At 44.9% G+C, this 14,456-nt stretch overlaps 1 protein-coding gene across 2 annotated transcripts in view; it reads right to left on the bottom strand.

Moving 5' to 3' along the window:
* Positions 1–1,524: 1,524 nt before the first annotated feature.
* EVA1A (eva-1 homolog A, regulator of programmed cell death) overlaps positions 1,525–14,456 on the bottom strand; it is a 201,476-nt gene continuing 188,544 nt past the window's right edge. The window contains exons 6-8 of one of the 2 annotated variants that reach the window (XM_059468826.1): positions 13,506–13,670; positions 9,558–9,746; positions 1,525–2,422 (exon numbers count right to left, since the gene is read on the bottom strand). In XM_059468826.1, coding sequence (XP_059324809.1) covers positions 2,052–2,422; positions 9,558–9,746; positions 13,506–13,670 — 725 coding nt within the window. In that variant the 3' untranslated portion in view covers positions 1,525–2,051. The remainder of the gene's footprint in view (positions 2,423–9,557; positions 9,747–13,505; positions 13,671–14,456) is intronic. The other variant, XM_059468827.1, reaches the window with a different exon arrangement.

The following is a 14,456-nucleotide window of genomic DNA, read 5'->3' on the forward strand; positions in this document are numbered from 1 at the left end:
TTCCATTCCAACACTGAGCCTTTCCATTCAAATCTTCACAGGACCAGACCCAGAATCACTCCACAGTGCTCAAATTGCCTTCCCAGGTGAAGCCACCTCTGCCCAGCCAGCCTGACCTCAGACAGTGCCACCAGCTGCAGGTACTCAGCTTTGCTCTCACCCTGCAAGAGCCACGAGGAGTATTTAGGGTACTCCCAACCAGTTTTTCTCATTAAGGGAAAGGCCTCAGTGATCCCAAAGAGTGCCAGGAAGGCCCCAAGTGCCAGGGGTCTGTCCCACCATGCAGCTGTTTGGCACAGCACGCCAGCCCTTATAACATCCTCAGTCATCTTGTGGGCAGATCCACCCATTTCCATCTCTCCTTAAAGCTTGGGAAAAACTCTGAGTAGTCAGAGCTTTTGATCTTCATTTTCCTTGCAAACCCTTAAGATTCTGGAAATAATATTTCCATGCCTAAATGACAGAGGAGCAGGCCCCAAAGCCATGCAGGCTACAGCAGAGCCATGCAGATGTGAGAAACACCAAGTTCTTCAGCTGAGGTGATGTGAACTGCTGCTTGGGGAGTGAAGAGGGTGATGACATCCCACTGAAAACTCCAGGGGACAACTGAAGAAACACTAAAAGATTGCACCTTTTCCTTCCACACTTTGTGTTGGTTTGTTTTTTAGTTCATTTAACATTTCTTTCTGGCCCAGGTATGATGTGAGCATGGGGGACAAACTCAAAGCATCATGAAATCACATTGAGGTGACCCCTTGAGTAACCAACACATTGCTCAGCTCTCCTGCCCGTGTGCACCACACAAGTTGATGGATGGGCTGCAGCTGAAAAAAAAGGTGCTGCCAGCTCCCTGCATGCAGAAAACACCAGCCTTGATTGCTTGCAGAGGTGTGCCACTCTTCCAAAGATTTCTCTCAAGCAACACCTATGCCAAAAGTGAGGATGCAAATTCAACTGTATTGAAGCAAACCAGAGTTTATTTAGCATTTATTACCCATTTTGTTGTTAGACATGGCTTCTTCTGTGTTGGTTTGCCTCTGGTAAACACAGAATTTTTTTAAATTTTATTTTTTTAATAAAATATATAAAACATTGTGCATTGCTATCCATAGGAAAACTGTAGTTTAACAACAACAACAGAAACAAAAAAAAAAAAAGAATAAGGCACATTCCTGTGCAGCATCTTCAAATATATATATATATATATATTTAAAACAAAAAGAAAACCTTTTTCAACCTCTTTGAGGTTTTTAACTTCTCACTAGTGACTGACACATCTCTATATTACCAGAATTTCACTGTTGGAGATGGGTTGGGTTGTGTTTGACAGGGGCCAGCAGGGAGAGCAGACTCAAAAAAATAATAGGATTTTATCCCTGAGGTGTCAGTAAAAAAGCTAAATGTTCCCATTGAAAAGGAAGATGAAAAGACAGCCATAAATAACTGAACACACTATGGCAAACATCCAAGCACCGAGATGATTTCACGATGGAAGAATCCCCCTCCCTCCCATCCCCCAGTTCTTAACAAGTCCTATTTTCTGTTGGGTCGTAATTAGGTTAATCTCATGGCTTCTGAAGTCACAAGACAATCGGTCAGGATGCACCTCCCCCAAATCATCTTTCAGAGTTGTCATTTTGTTCACAATTCTTCCACAGTCCTCGGGAAAGGGAAACCAAAAAATCCTAAATGGAGACCAGATCCTGGAGAGCCTCGCTGTCCAGGCAAGAAAGGAGCACTCACACCATGGTGTGCCCAATGCCACATCCCACACGGGAGAGCTGCCATTGTCTCCTCCCTGCCTGCTGCTCGGAAGTGAAGTTGGCAAGTTGGCACTCACTTCTTTGAAACCAGAAAGCGTCCGGGAAGAGGGGTGATACCAACATGTCAGGGAGAGATTTGGGAATCATCACGGCTGTCCATCCACGCGCTCCAGGTGGCACACCTGGTGGGAAAAGGGGAGATGCCTGTGTTGTACTGTCCCCTCCCTCTGCTCCCCGAGGTGTGGGGCAGCCCCGGGGCGCAGGGCAGGAGCACGGAGCCCCCATGGCTCAGTAGTAGCGGTTGAGGCTCCTGGTGCCGGGAATGTCGGGCTGCCCGTTCATCCAGATCTCGCGGATGATGCGCTCCCGCTCCTCCAGCCGCTGCGCCCGCTCCAGCTCCTCCGCCGAGGTGAACACGTTCATGTTCAAAGTCCTCTCGAACCTGCGGTGCCTGCGGGCCGACAGGTCCGACGTGGTGTCCGAGTCGTCGTCGCTGTCGCTGCTGTCGCTGTCGCTCTCCCGCTCCCGGGGAGGCTTTTTGGAGGAGGAGCGCTTGCAGTCCGTCCGGCAGGACACCCGGAGCACCAGGGCCAGCAGGGTCAGCACCAGTCCAATGCACACTCCGGACACGAAATACAGCGCAGCCCGCTCGGGGTTTTCTGCAGGGAGAAAGGAAATGATGGAGGAAAAGAACCCTTCAAAGAACAGAGCACACGCGGCCCCTCCGTGCACACACCACAACATTTTCTAGAGGGGCCGAGTTTCCAATGGCTGCTTTTACTTCCATGCCCTCCTGTCTCCTCCCCCCAGGGCAATCAGGAATTTAAACCCTGGATTTGCTGCCAAGGCATTTGCCCACATGGAGAATGTGGGTTTGCTGCAGTTGTGTTTGGGAGTTGTCTGGAAGGGAAGGGAGCAGCCCACAGAGCTAACTCAGATTCCCACGGGGCTGCTGCACAGCCAGCTGCAGGTAAGTGCATCTTGCTGTCGCATCCACAGCCTTCACATCAGGCATAAGGATGATTACAAAACTTTATGTGCCCTGTGCTGTGGCCCAGCTGAAATGGGAGGCTTGGCAGCATGGCAAAAATGCACATTATTTATTCATAGACTTCATTTGCTTATCTAAGGCAAGAGTGCTGGCTCCCTGCCCAGACCACCAAAATATCTACCTGTGCTCCACAGGCAGAACTGGAGTCAGTGCACCAACAGGATGAGTCCTGCACAGCCACATTTCTGAGGTGATATAACAAGACTCCAAAGGATCCACAATGCCTTTCAAACTAGGTCATCTTGTTTATGTACCACCTCCTCTTTTTTTCCTTTTTTTTTTTTTTTTTGGTTCATGGAACTACTTAGACATGTAATTATGATAAATGTTGTTACTGCCATTCCCCTGGGCTGAATCATCCTGGTTTATTGGTGCACTAAATGGGTAAAGGTGAACTGAGCAGAAGTGTCAAGGCCAGCTCTACTCTGCAGTGTCTGCTGAGTGTCTTGAGCTCAGGGATGGAGTCAGCTCCTCAGATGAGTTTTACTCCCTTGAACCCAGAGAAGGATCCATAACAGCTTCTGCCAGCTGAGACCCTGACATCCGACCCCAAAAGATCTCTGTAGCTAAAAGGCTTCACTTCCCTGCACAGTGCTTTTAGAAGCGCCCTTTCCAGCCAATCTCCTAAAGCAAAGTTTGTCAAAGGTGATCTGGAAACTATTTGGAGATGTTCAAAACTCAACAGGGCAAGACCCTGCTCTAATTTCAAAACTGGTTCTAAATTAGAAGCTACCTGTGCTCTGACCAGGGGATTGGACCTGGTGACCTGCAGAGGCCTCTTCCAACCTAAATTATTCTTTGACTCCATGGTCAGAGCCCAAACACTGGCTTGTGCTATTCTAAGCAGCCTGTAGTTCAGGGCCTGGAGGTGCTCATGGAGCAGTTACAGAGATTGAATGCCTTTGTGCTCTTCACTTCTCTCCCAAATGAATCTCAGAGGTGACTGATGAGCCAAAGTGGAAGAAGATGTCAAAATAGTCTGAAAATTGGCTAATAAATCATTAAACTGATCCAAGAGTGGTTGGTGTGGATGACATGGGGGAAAATCAGGCTAAAGATAGGACAAAGAAAGATAAGGAAAGTGCAGCAGATAAGTCAAAAAAAAAAAAAAGAAAAGGACAGACCAGCCTCCTGCAAACTCAGCTGTAATGCAAAGAACAAGCAGGACACTGAACTGAATGTGCCAGTGGGCCCATGACAGGGGGTTAGAACTGAAGGCCTTTAGGTCTGCAGATGGTCTGTAAGGTATCTTTGAACCAAACATTCTACAAAATGCAGCAGTAGTTGGAAAGTCAAGTAAGACCAAAGCCACAGGCTATAAACTAAGATATTTTGACAAAAGCAAGACAGCAAAATTCCAAAGGTAAAAAAGATGTTCATGGAGAATGTGCCAATGGCCCCTGCAGCAGCCTGGCTGAGTGAAATCCTGCCTCCATTGGAGGCAATGGCTACTCTGAATGCAAGGGTCAGGACCCAAATTAAAACTGCAGCCTCCTTTGTGCAGTAGGAGTAAAAAGCAGAGGCTGCTGCTGTCCATCCAGTCCTGTGTAAACAGTAAAAGCAGAGTCCCTACCTGATAACACTTTTACCTCTATGTACAATTTAACTGAGGACAGTAATCACCCAGCTCCTCTTGCAGGTAGCCCTAAGAAGGGCTCTGGGGCCACCTGGATCATGGGAATGTGAGCAAATGAGCAGAACTGGGGTGTTTGTCCTGGAAGGCACTGGGTGCAGCCTGCCTTGGCTCTGCCTGGCTGAGAGGATGCCATGAGCACTTCCCTGAGCACCAGTCCTGCACACACATGGGCTTGATTTGGTTGCATTAGTTCCACTGCTCGCTCCTTTAGAGCAACTCATAAAAATAACATAGACTGGAGCCTGAGACACAGACACATGTGGATTCTCTGCCCCCAATTTTGCCCTTGTCTTGCCTTTCCTTTTTCCTCCACTCCTTTTTCCATGCTACTGTATCCAGTTCATGAGCAATTTTACCTCCATTGCTCCTTAAGCAACCATTTTTCTTCCCCTGCCTGTGCTCACGCATACAGCCCTTCATGCAGTGCAAGAGCTGTAATTGAATTTTTGGGCTCCAGTGGCATTTATGAGCTCCTACAGCTACTCTGTCAACATCTGAGACACTGTCTGGACTTCCTCACAGAGATGTAACCCTGTGTTCAGCTGCAGTCTTGACATTTATTGTGCATACAATCCACTTGCACAGCAGCATCTCTTTTTTTTTTTTTCTTTTTTTTTTTTTTTTCACAGCAGAAAGAGCAACTTAAGCTAAAAACCACAGGTTCTGCTTTTTTCTCACTTCAAGTAGCCAAGTCAGCAATAGCCTAGATTTGGGGGTTTGATGGCTGATTGGTGATTTTGAGAGCCTAACCCACTGCATGTTCTACTTGTAAAGACCAAAACCAGGCCCCTTCTTCAGCAAATGGATGCTCAGCACCTTCCAAAAGCTTGAAGGTGGCCCAGATTCATCACATCAACAGGGAAGCTTCTCAAAACGCTCATTATACTTGGAAAAAAGTTCTTTAAATGTGTATTGGCATGAGTATCAGGAGTTAGCACAATTTTGATATATATTCTTGTGTGCTTATGTGTGTTTACACTCATTAAAACATAGATTTTGACCACTGAAGCTTTTTCTTACAATGCTGTAGATGACAGCTCCCAGCTTCCAGCAGAATACAGTTTCTGCCAATCTCTTTGGCTAAGGCTACCTTTCTCCTTTCTTATATTTCTCTCTCTGGATTGGAAGGATTGATAAAAATGTCATTGATTCAAGCCTAAAATTAGTCCATGCAGACAGAAGATATACGCTCTACATAACCCTCTACACAAAAACCACCATTCTCTAGGCACTCAAACTGGACAAAAAAATTAAAAACACATTTTATTTTATTTTTCCAACCAAACCAGCAGCAATTATGGAGCTTGTTTCCTGAGGGCTAACAATCTGCTGGGAGCATCAGCCCAGACTGCCATTAATTCCCCAGGAAATGCCCCAGGCCAAGGCTGTTATTGCTATTATAATAAATTGTTTCAATAAATAAAAAACAATCTAGGCATTAACGCTGCTGGCTTCCTGTAATGGCTCCATGCATTCCGAAACCTCAGTGGGGAGGAAAATTTCAGAGGGCCCCCAGTAAAAGGTTCAGCACCAAGCATGGCCAGACAAACAGTAGGAGCAATATCTTCCAGGGAATTTGCAGTCAGCCCCACAGGCTGCTGAAATCCCCTGATAGAACAGAGGAAGCTCTCCAGGAGCCCCTTATTAACAAGGCTCAGGCCAAACAGTCTAAAACATGGAATGATCTCCCCTGGGCTGTATTTTGGAAGCCCCTTGTTAATAACTTGGCAGCAAAGCTTTGCTTGTGAAAGAAAAATAAAACAGGAATTTGTGGAGATCTCCCTCCAACTACTTCATCCTAAATGCAGTGACAAAAATTGGATAAGTCTCCTGTCCAAAAGGAGGCCCTGGAAGAGCTCTGATACATTTTGAATGTTTAATATTTATATAACCATGAGGGACATTTCTGGTCTTGATAGTCTGTGACTGCAAGGACAGTTCCAGCTGTCACTGAGACTGGTGAAGACTTTCCAAACACTCAGGAACAGGTCCACAACAAACTACAGGTCTGATGTTTGTAGGCAGAGATAACCTCTAATTACAAACCTAATTTTGTAAAGAAAATCAGCTTTCTAACAAAGAGTGTCTCTGAGTCTTTTGCAATACTAAATTCTAAATAATATTAATCTGTTGGATCAGCTACTAATTTCATTTCTCATTGACATTATTCACACTTTTTCCCTGTTTCTGAAGAAATAGGTTCAGGAATCTGGAATTAGACTGACACCTAACTGGCTCTGATATCTAACCATGATAGCTGCAAATCAGGACACTTTTGCTTCCTGCTGTGATTTTTACAGCAGTCCATAGGAAGATTCCCAGCTCTTACATGGGAATATCAGTCCAAAAGATGGTGGAAATGAGCACAGAGCCTTTTGCTAATACTGGCACTTCTCTGTGCACTGCAAGACTCTGCATGTGTGAGTGACTGAGTCTGCACACTCTTTACCTGCAGCTGCCCACCCAAAACTGCCATTTTGTACACAAAATGTGAACACCATTAAGCACAGAAGGGATTCCACTATTTGTGGATGCTCTCCCCAGGCTAAAAAACACCCCACTGCCAGGAGAGAGGAAAGGCAGTAGAGAGGATCATCCTTTCAAGCCTGCACTTTACCCATGAAAGAGCAAAAACCCCACAGCTTCATTTCCCTGCAGTGGATCTGAGAGTATCCACCAGACTCTGCCCCAAGAGAAAAACCACTTTTTTATACTGCCCCTGCCTATTTACAATTTTCTTTAACAAACTCCTATTCTGAGACAGTTCATGAGCACAGGAAAGCCCTGAATGCAGCACTTTCAGTCTGCAGAGAGCACCTGAGGGATGTTTTAAGTGTCATGGAACAGAGCAGTTCTTGCACTGCTGTTTCTCTTTGGCACCAGAGCTGTGGTCAGGAGCAGTGGGAAGATGTGTGACCCAGAACCAGCCCTCCCTGGATGCTCAATACCTTGACTTTCCTGAGCCACTATAATGGATCTTCTATGAACATCAGCTGTGGCTTGAGGTGCCTTCAGGGCCCCAAATTCAGGCAGGCATAAAAAAAAAATTTAAAAAAAAAAAAAAAAAAAAAAAAAAAAAAAAAAAAAAAACTTCTCTGCTGTTCAAAATATGCACTATGAAGAGGGATGGGATGGCAGTGCTCTAGTTTTATGTAAATTATATTTGTGCTCTGTGACACAGACGTCATAAGCTAAAACATCTCATACTCACATATAACAAAATAAATCATGACAAATCTGTCATTTCCACAAAAAGCAGAAGCTAAATTACATGCAGCAGACAAAGATGATTTAGGACATCTGCTGTTTCAATCCACGGGTCAGTCATCAAATATTTTTATAATAAATAACAAACTGGACATATATGTCACTGAGACTGAAACCCATCTAACAGCCATGGTGAGGAACATGGGAACCAGCTGATCTTTAAGGGCTCTTCCAACCAAAAGCATTCTATGGTTCCATGATACATTGGAAAACATAAGTCCTGAACTCAGCATGTGAAACCAAAGTTTTGAGGTCTGAGTTTACCTATTTGACATCCAGTGGATGTGAACACCACACAAGGAAACCATGTGAAGACAGGGCAGACAAATCCCACAGCAACAGGACAGTAAAAGTTGCTTGTGCTGCAGTAAAATCTGGAGGCTCCTGCCAAGGCTGACACCTTGTGACAGGGATGAATCAACACTTTGTGCCCCAAAACCAACACAGAGTCAAAGAGATCTGCTGTGGTCAGTGGAAGCAAAGTCCACGGATCATTGTCAGCAGCCCTGAATCACAGTCCCAAATATCCTGGACCATTATTTCTACAGCTTTCTCTGCCCATTACTGTTCAGATGGGGAACACAATATTAACAGCATTTTGTTTTATAGTAGGGATGGGAAGGTTAGGTATTCTCATGTTAAAACTGGTAGCTGTAGGTAAGGGGGGAAAAGTCAGACAGACAAAAGACTCCTTTAAAGCTTGTTTGTTTAACTTTTCCTTGGAGACACCCATGCAAGAAAACAAATCTATCCGACCCAGCTATCTTCTGTGAAGAACACTACTAATTCCATTTAATCTGCCTGACTCTGAGGGCTGTCATGAAAAAATGCATCCTGATGACAGCACTGGATGTCTAGAAGAGCAGAAATTTGTATAACCCTTCATAGTCCTTTTAGAAGAATCCTTCACTAAATAATATGCAGAAACACTCTCACTAATCTACTCAGTGGTTCCAAAGTGCAAAGCCCAAGTTAGCTGCTTCAATTCCAAATACTTGGATTAGCAGCATGGGGGCATCTCAGCAAGAGCAAGAGAACAGCAGCAAGAATGCACACTGTTTAATGAATTAACAAGACTGAATTAGCTGGCAGACATGAAAAAGTAGCTCGCAAATACTGGAGTTCTAGTTAATATGGCCTTAAACGCTTCCAGGAATGGGGCAGCCACAACCTCTCTGGGCCATCTGTGCCAGTGTCTCACCCTCCTCACAGTAAAGAATTTCTTCCTAATGTCTAATTAAACCCACTCTCTTGCAGTTTAAAGGCATTCCCCCTGGTTCTGTCACTTTTCATTCACCTTTTAACGTGAATTTTTTTAGAAGACTGCTCCCCCGTTACTTGAAAGATACACGTGGGTGAAAGATAAACTGTGATCCAAGGAAATCGTACTTTAAAGTAGATTTAAATATACAATTAAGTAGACTCTCAAGTTACTTCATCTTCACACTTCTACTGAAGATAAGCCAAATTCTCTTAAGCAGTGTAAAGATTTGAGTGCTGCTTATTTTCCAAATTACAGGACAACAAACTTGCCTCCCCAAGGAGCCAGGCTTTGATCTCCAGGAAAATGAAGCATTAGGAATAATACCACATGTAAGATTACATTGTGTTTAACTGCAGATGAGAGCTGAGCCAGTGGAAAGCAGCGCACAATAAACTCAGTTATACACTGCCTGCTAGAGCTGCCCCGTCAGGCCTTCCAAGGGAGAATTCACTGAGAGAAGAATGAAATACACAAACAGTTCAGAGAGGCAGATTTAGCCCCAGGTGACTGTGAAAGGAGGGTCTACAAAAAGCTTTCAGGAGCCCAGGGAGGTGTGAGACACCAGACAAACAGTACCTGTGATGAAGGCATAGGCTGCCAGGATGTTGCTGAGCAGGGCCATCTCCGTGCCGACACCCACGGGCTCCATGCTGCTGCTGCCGCTGCTGCTGCTGAGCCCCGGCGGTTCTGTCTCATCCACAGGGAGCAGGAGGGGAGTGTTGTCTACAGGGTAGAAAGTGGCTGACCTCCCCTTCTTCTTCTCTGCTTTGACACAGAAAGGGAATGAGGAATGAGGAATGTGGAACGTGACCCAGCCCTACCTCGCCTTATCCCCAGGTCAGCGTCTGTGTTCAGAAATCTGGAGCTGCTCAACAGGGAGCTGCCCAAGTTTGTCCCTTTTTGGGGGGTAACAAAACCTTCTCAAGCAGCTTCAGTTGAGCACATACCTCCTCTGCATCCAGGCATCATCGTCTCTCTCCCATCTCCTGCTCTTTCATGTCACCACTTAAACACACCCACCTATGTTACAGCAAATATATAAACAGGTTTCTTTTCTCTTATGTAAATCAAAGGAGCCTTTATCAACAGTGGGTTCAGCTAAGCTTGTAAGGAGGACTGGAAAACACAGGCAGAGCCCACAACCCTCTGGTGGTGTGGGGCTGTAGTGATCCATCCACAGCTGGCTAACAGACGTGCTTTCTCTCCAACCTTCGTGGGGAAGGGCAGACCTGAGTTTATGACTTCCCTCAGAAGCCTGCTCGTATTTTGTTTCACCCAGACACCATTTCCCCTCTGGAGAGGTGAGTGAACATGGGTTAATGATTTGATTTTATTTGTTGAGGACTAGAGCTAAGGAGGCAGTTCATTCCAGGAGGCTCAAAGAGACCCTTTCAGACTTTATCAGCTCGCTGTTGAGGGCTCTCCACACCTTGATCTGCAGGCAGACACCCCCACTACTCACAGAACAGTAATTGTTTTCAACACAGGAAAAAGTCAGTGCACAGGATCCAGCTCCATCATCCATGTGAGTTTTTAACTGTAGCTATTATAGATTTCCATGCTCCCTTCTCTGGGTGTCTAGTTCTGGCCAAAAGTAAGCACCACTCTGTAAAATCACAGACTTGCACCTGGCTTCTGCTTATCTGCAGGTATTAAATTCAGAACACTGCCAGCTCCATCTCCAATGATGCCACCAGTGCCATGCAAGCAAAGGCTGTCAGGAGTAGTGTGATGTGAGATGGTCTCTGTTCCTTGACTGCTTGATCCATCTCCTTTCCCTGCAAACCCAGCAGCACGAGACATCACGTTCAGCTTCCTGCTGTGGGTGCCAGGAAGCAGCTCAGCCCAAGGAAGCAGTAACAGAAAGTGAGGGGAGTCAAAGAGAACAGGTAATACTGGACGGAGAGGGACTGAGGGCAGGAATGTGTGTGCAGTGATGCCAACTCCTAATCTGCCTGGAGGAGAACCAGCGGGGATGGATGTCCAGGTGTCACTGTGAGGGATCAGCCCCAAGGAATGTGGGCACAGCTGTACCTCTGCCACTGAATAGCTGCATGGCCTTGGGAAAGCCACATGTTCAAGGTTACCACGATGTTAATGACTGGACTCCAAGCAAAATGTTTAAACATGAGTGCTTGGGTGTCATATCCTAAAGAGTAAGATATTCCAAGAGCCTCTTGCTTTAGGAGAATAGAGGTTACTGCAGACCCCTTGGGCAAAATGGACACAGAAGGTCTAAGGGCACATTTGGCAGGAAATCAATAGCAACATTTCACAATATTTTTTAGTTCAGAATTTTTTAAAATTCACATTAACATGCCCTCTAATATCTCCTTTATCCTCCCTGTCTGCTAAATCTGCCTGTACAAGTATTCGAATTTTTCCCTACTGCTGTTCCAAGGAAATCCAGAGATCCATGGTAAATATTTAACTTCCAAAAACTGAACCTAAAACTTGGATATTTCAGAGCATCTCAAGTAGCACCATGGATCTAAACTAAGGCAAGAGAATCCTGCTATTAGTTGATGGATAGCAGAGAGTCATTCAGCTCTCCCCACAGCAGACACTTGAAGCTCAATGTATTTGCTCATACACAAACATCTAAGACACCCCAGGGTCAGGAGGACATCTGTGCAGAGTTGACAGGTATGAGAAGGGATGGAGGGGAAATGCCCACCCTTCTAGAAGCCAGGTGAACACCCAGGTGATGACAAATGACACATTTGTATGGGGGTAACTGAATCCTGCCCGAGATGTCTCTGACTGAGGTCTGGCTCTGAGCTAGTTAATGTAAGATCCCTTCGCAATTGAGGAAAATAAAGAGCACCACCAGGAAATAATCTCATACTTATTTCCTGTGTCAGAAGGACACCACTCTGTTGGGTGTGGAGCAGCCCTTGTAAACCATGTGCCACAACAATGTCTTCAGGAGGCAGAGTAAGGGATAATTCCTCTCAAGATGTGAGGTGTAAGAAGAATCCCCTTTTTTTTTTTTTTTTTTTTTTTCACTTCTGACTTTTCAAATGAACGGATGCAATCAAACATGTTTTTAAATTAATAGTGGCCTGCATACACTAAACTCCAGCAAAGAGCACCACAAAACCACAGAGCTGGTTTTATCATTGGCAGGACTGTACAAGCACAGACACAGAAGGCAGAAAATGACTGGAATTATGCAGGAAGGAAAAAAACAAACACACACAATTTCTCAAGGGCCATGTGTTACTACACATGGGGTTCCCTGGTCTGCCATTCCTTTAAGGATCATACTAAAAGATATTCCCTTTCCTCCCTGCTGGCTTTGGAGACTTTTCAATGCCTAATCAGCTCACTACTACTGGTTTTCTCCTCACCACCCTGTCTTAGCTGTTGCCAGTCACTTGAATGGTTTCTCTGTGAGTTTACACCGAAGCTGAACAAAATTCTTTCAGGCAGCAGTAAATTTGCCCAACGCCACAGTATAAGCACAGGAGAGGTTATTCATGATACCAGGCTGATGTTAGCAAATAGTTTTAACAAAAGAAATAAAACAGCAAGGGAGATTACAGAAATTTCCAAGTATTTTGTTATTTTTGAAACAAAAATCACAAACTTCTTCTGGGCTTTAATTTCAAAACTACATTTTTGTTTGAAAAGTGGTGCATATTTTGAAAGTGAATGAATGAACTATGTGAAAACTAAACAAAAGGTGTCATTTGTACAAGTTAAAATGTTTAGATGAGTGGAAATGAGTTCAGGATATTTTTCCTTGCTTAAAAGAATCTCCAGGATCACAATACTTATTTGGAGCTAACTTAAAACTCTTTTCCTTGACAGTTTTTCAGTCAGGCTTCCAAACTGACAAACCTGTTATGGCCAGTTCTTGTTTATTTGTGAATTGGCTATCCAAGCTGTGGATTAACTTTGCCAGAAGTGTAGAGAGAGACAAGCTCTGCCCATACCCACCCTCAAGCTGAATCTCTGGGAGCACAGACTGGGATTTTCAGTAGTGTCATAAACCATCTCCTGCATGTTGGGAAACAGCACAAAACCACAGAGGAATCCAACACGTGCTCACCTGTGCTTTTCCTTTATTCATACACCACCCTTCCTCCTACTCACCTATCCCTAGAGATGGCTAAGATCTGACTTCATTCATATCTTTTCACTTTGCATTTTATGCAAACGGCACTATATTTCAAAGTTCAGTTGAAAACTCCTCTGTCCCATGAGGCAGATCTACTGTCTCTGCCATGGTTTTTTTTTTTTTCCTTTGCCACTAGACAGGTCTGGAAAGTATTTCTGTGATGAGTTTGGACAGGCATGGCCATGACTGCTACCCCAAGAAACCCGGTGTTCCTTGAGCAGTTTCACAGTTTCACTTTAGCCCATTGCTGGTCACATCTTGAAGCTGTCACAGCCCTTTCTGACTGTGACGTGGATGGGATTTAGGAGCAATACAGAAATCCAGAAAAGAGGAGATGGAAGGGAACGGTTACCACAACACCCTTAGGTTTGGGCCAACACCACAATGATCACAGCTACCTGGGAGAGCTGGCTCTATGTTGGAAGGAGAGACATCCAAAAGGAACACGCCGTCCCCTATAACATTGGGGTCAAACACTCTCGGCTGCAGCGGAAAATGTGACTTCTGATGCCCTTGTTGATTGGTTGGTCCTGCCTGAGTTTCATGCAGAAGCTTCTTGGGAACTGAAAGAGAGGAGCAAGAGCACAGTTGTTAGAGTGAGTTATTTCAGCTGGTCAGAATGAGAATTGTCACGTCATGCTATGGGCTCAGCTGATAGTTAATTATACCACATGCAGCCCAAACAGACACTCATTTTCCACTATGATGAATGCTCTTCAAATGCCAGCACAGAGACATTCAATGAGAGAGTGCTGGAAACCATAAAGTGATTAAGATACTGTTAATTTACAATTAAGCCTTGATACTAGGCTAAGGATGAGATTCAGATGTTCTATTTAGACACTCATCTCAGAAACTGAAACAGAAGTTAGTAAGCCAGGCTTTGGCCTCAGTTCTAGGCTTCAGAGCGCTCCAGTTAGAGCTCTCTGCTCCTACCATGACAGCAGGCCAGACAGGATGCCCTATAGCAATGGGAGCTATAGCTATGCCTGAAATCCTGCCTCTCTCAGCCATCAAGCTGCTGGCTCAAGACTGAACTTCAGAACTTTTTGTCCACTCCAGATTCACAAAACCGAACTCTAGAGGATGCTGTTCACATGTAATCATAAAGCTTAAATAATCCAACACACCACAAAAAATAAGTTCCTGCTATAGGAAACCCTCCCCACCCTGTGAGATCCAAAATACACTGTTTCCCATTAAGTTGTAGGCTGTAAGATAGGAAAGGCTCATTCTCCTTTCCCACCATCCCAAGGAACATGAAGACTCAGCTAACCCATACTGCTCTCTGTTTTGGCAGCCACAGCATGAGCAATAAGCATGTAGAATGATGGGTTCATACTTGACAG

Source organism: Ammospiza nelsoni, chromosome 3, assembly GCF_027579445.1.
Source record: "Ammospiza nelsoni isolate bAmmNel1 chromosome 3, bAmmNel1.pri, whole genome shotgun sequence".
NCBI classification, from domain to species: Eukaryota; Metazoa; Chordata; class Aves; order Passeriformes; family Passerellidae; genus Ammospiza; species Ammospiza nelsoni.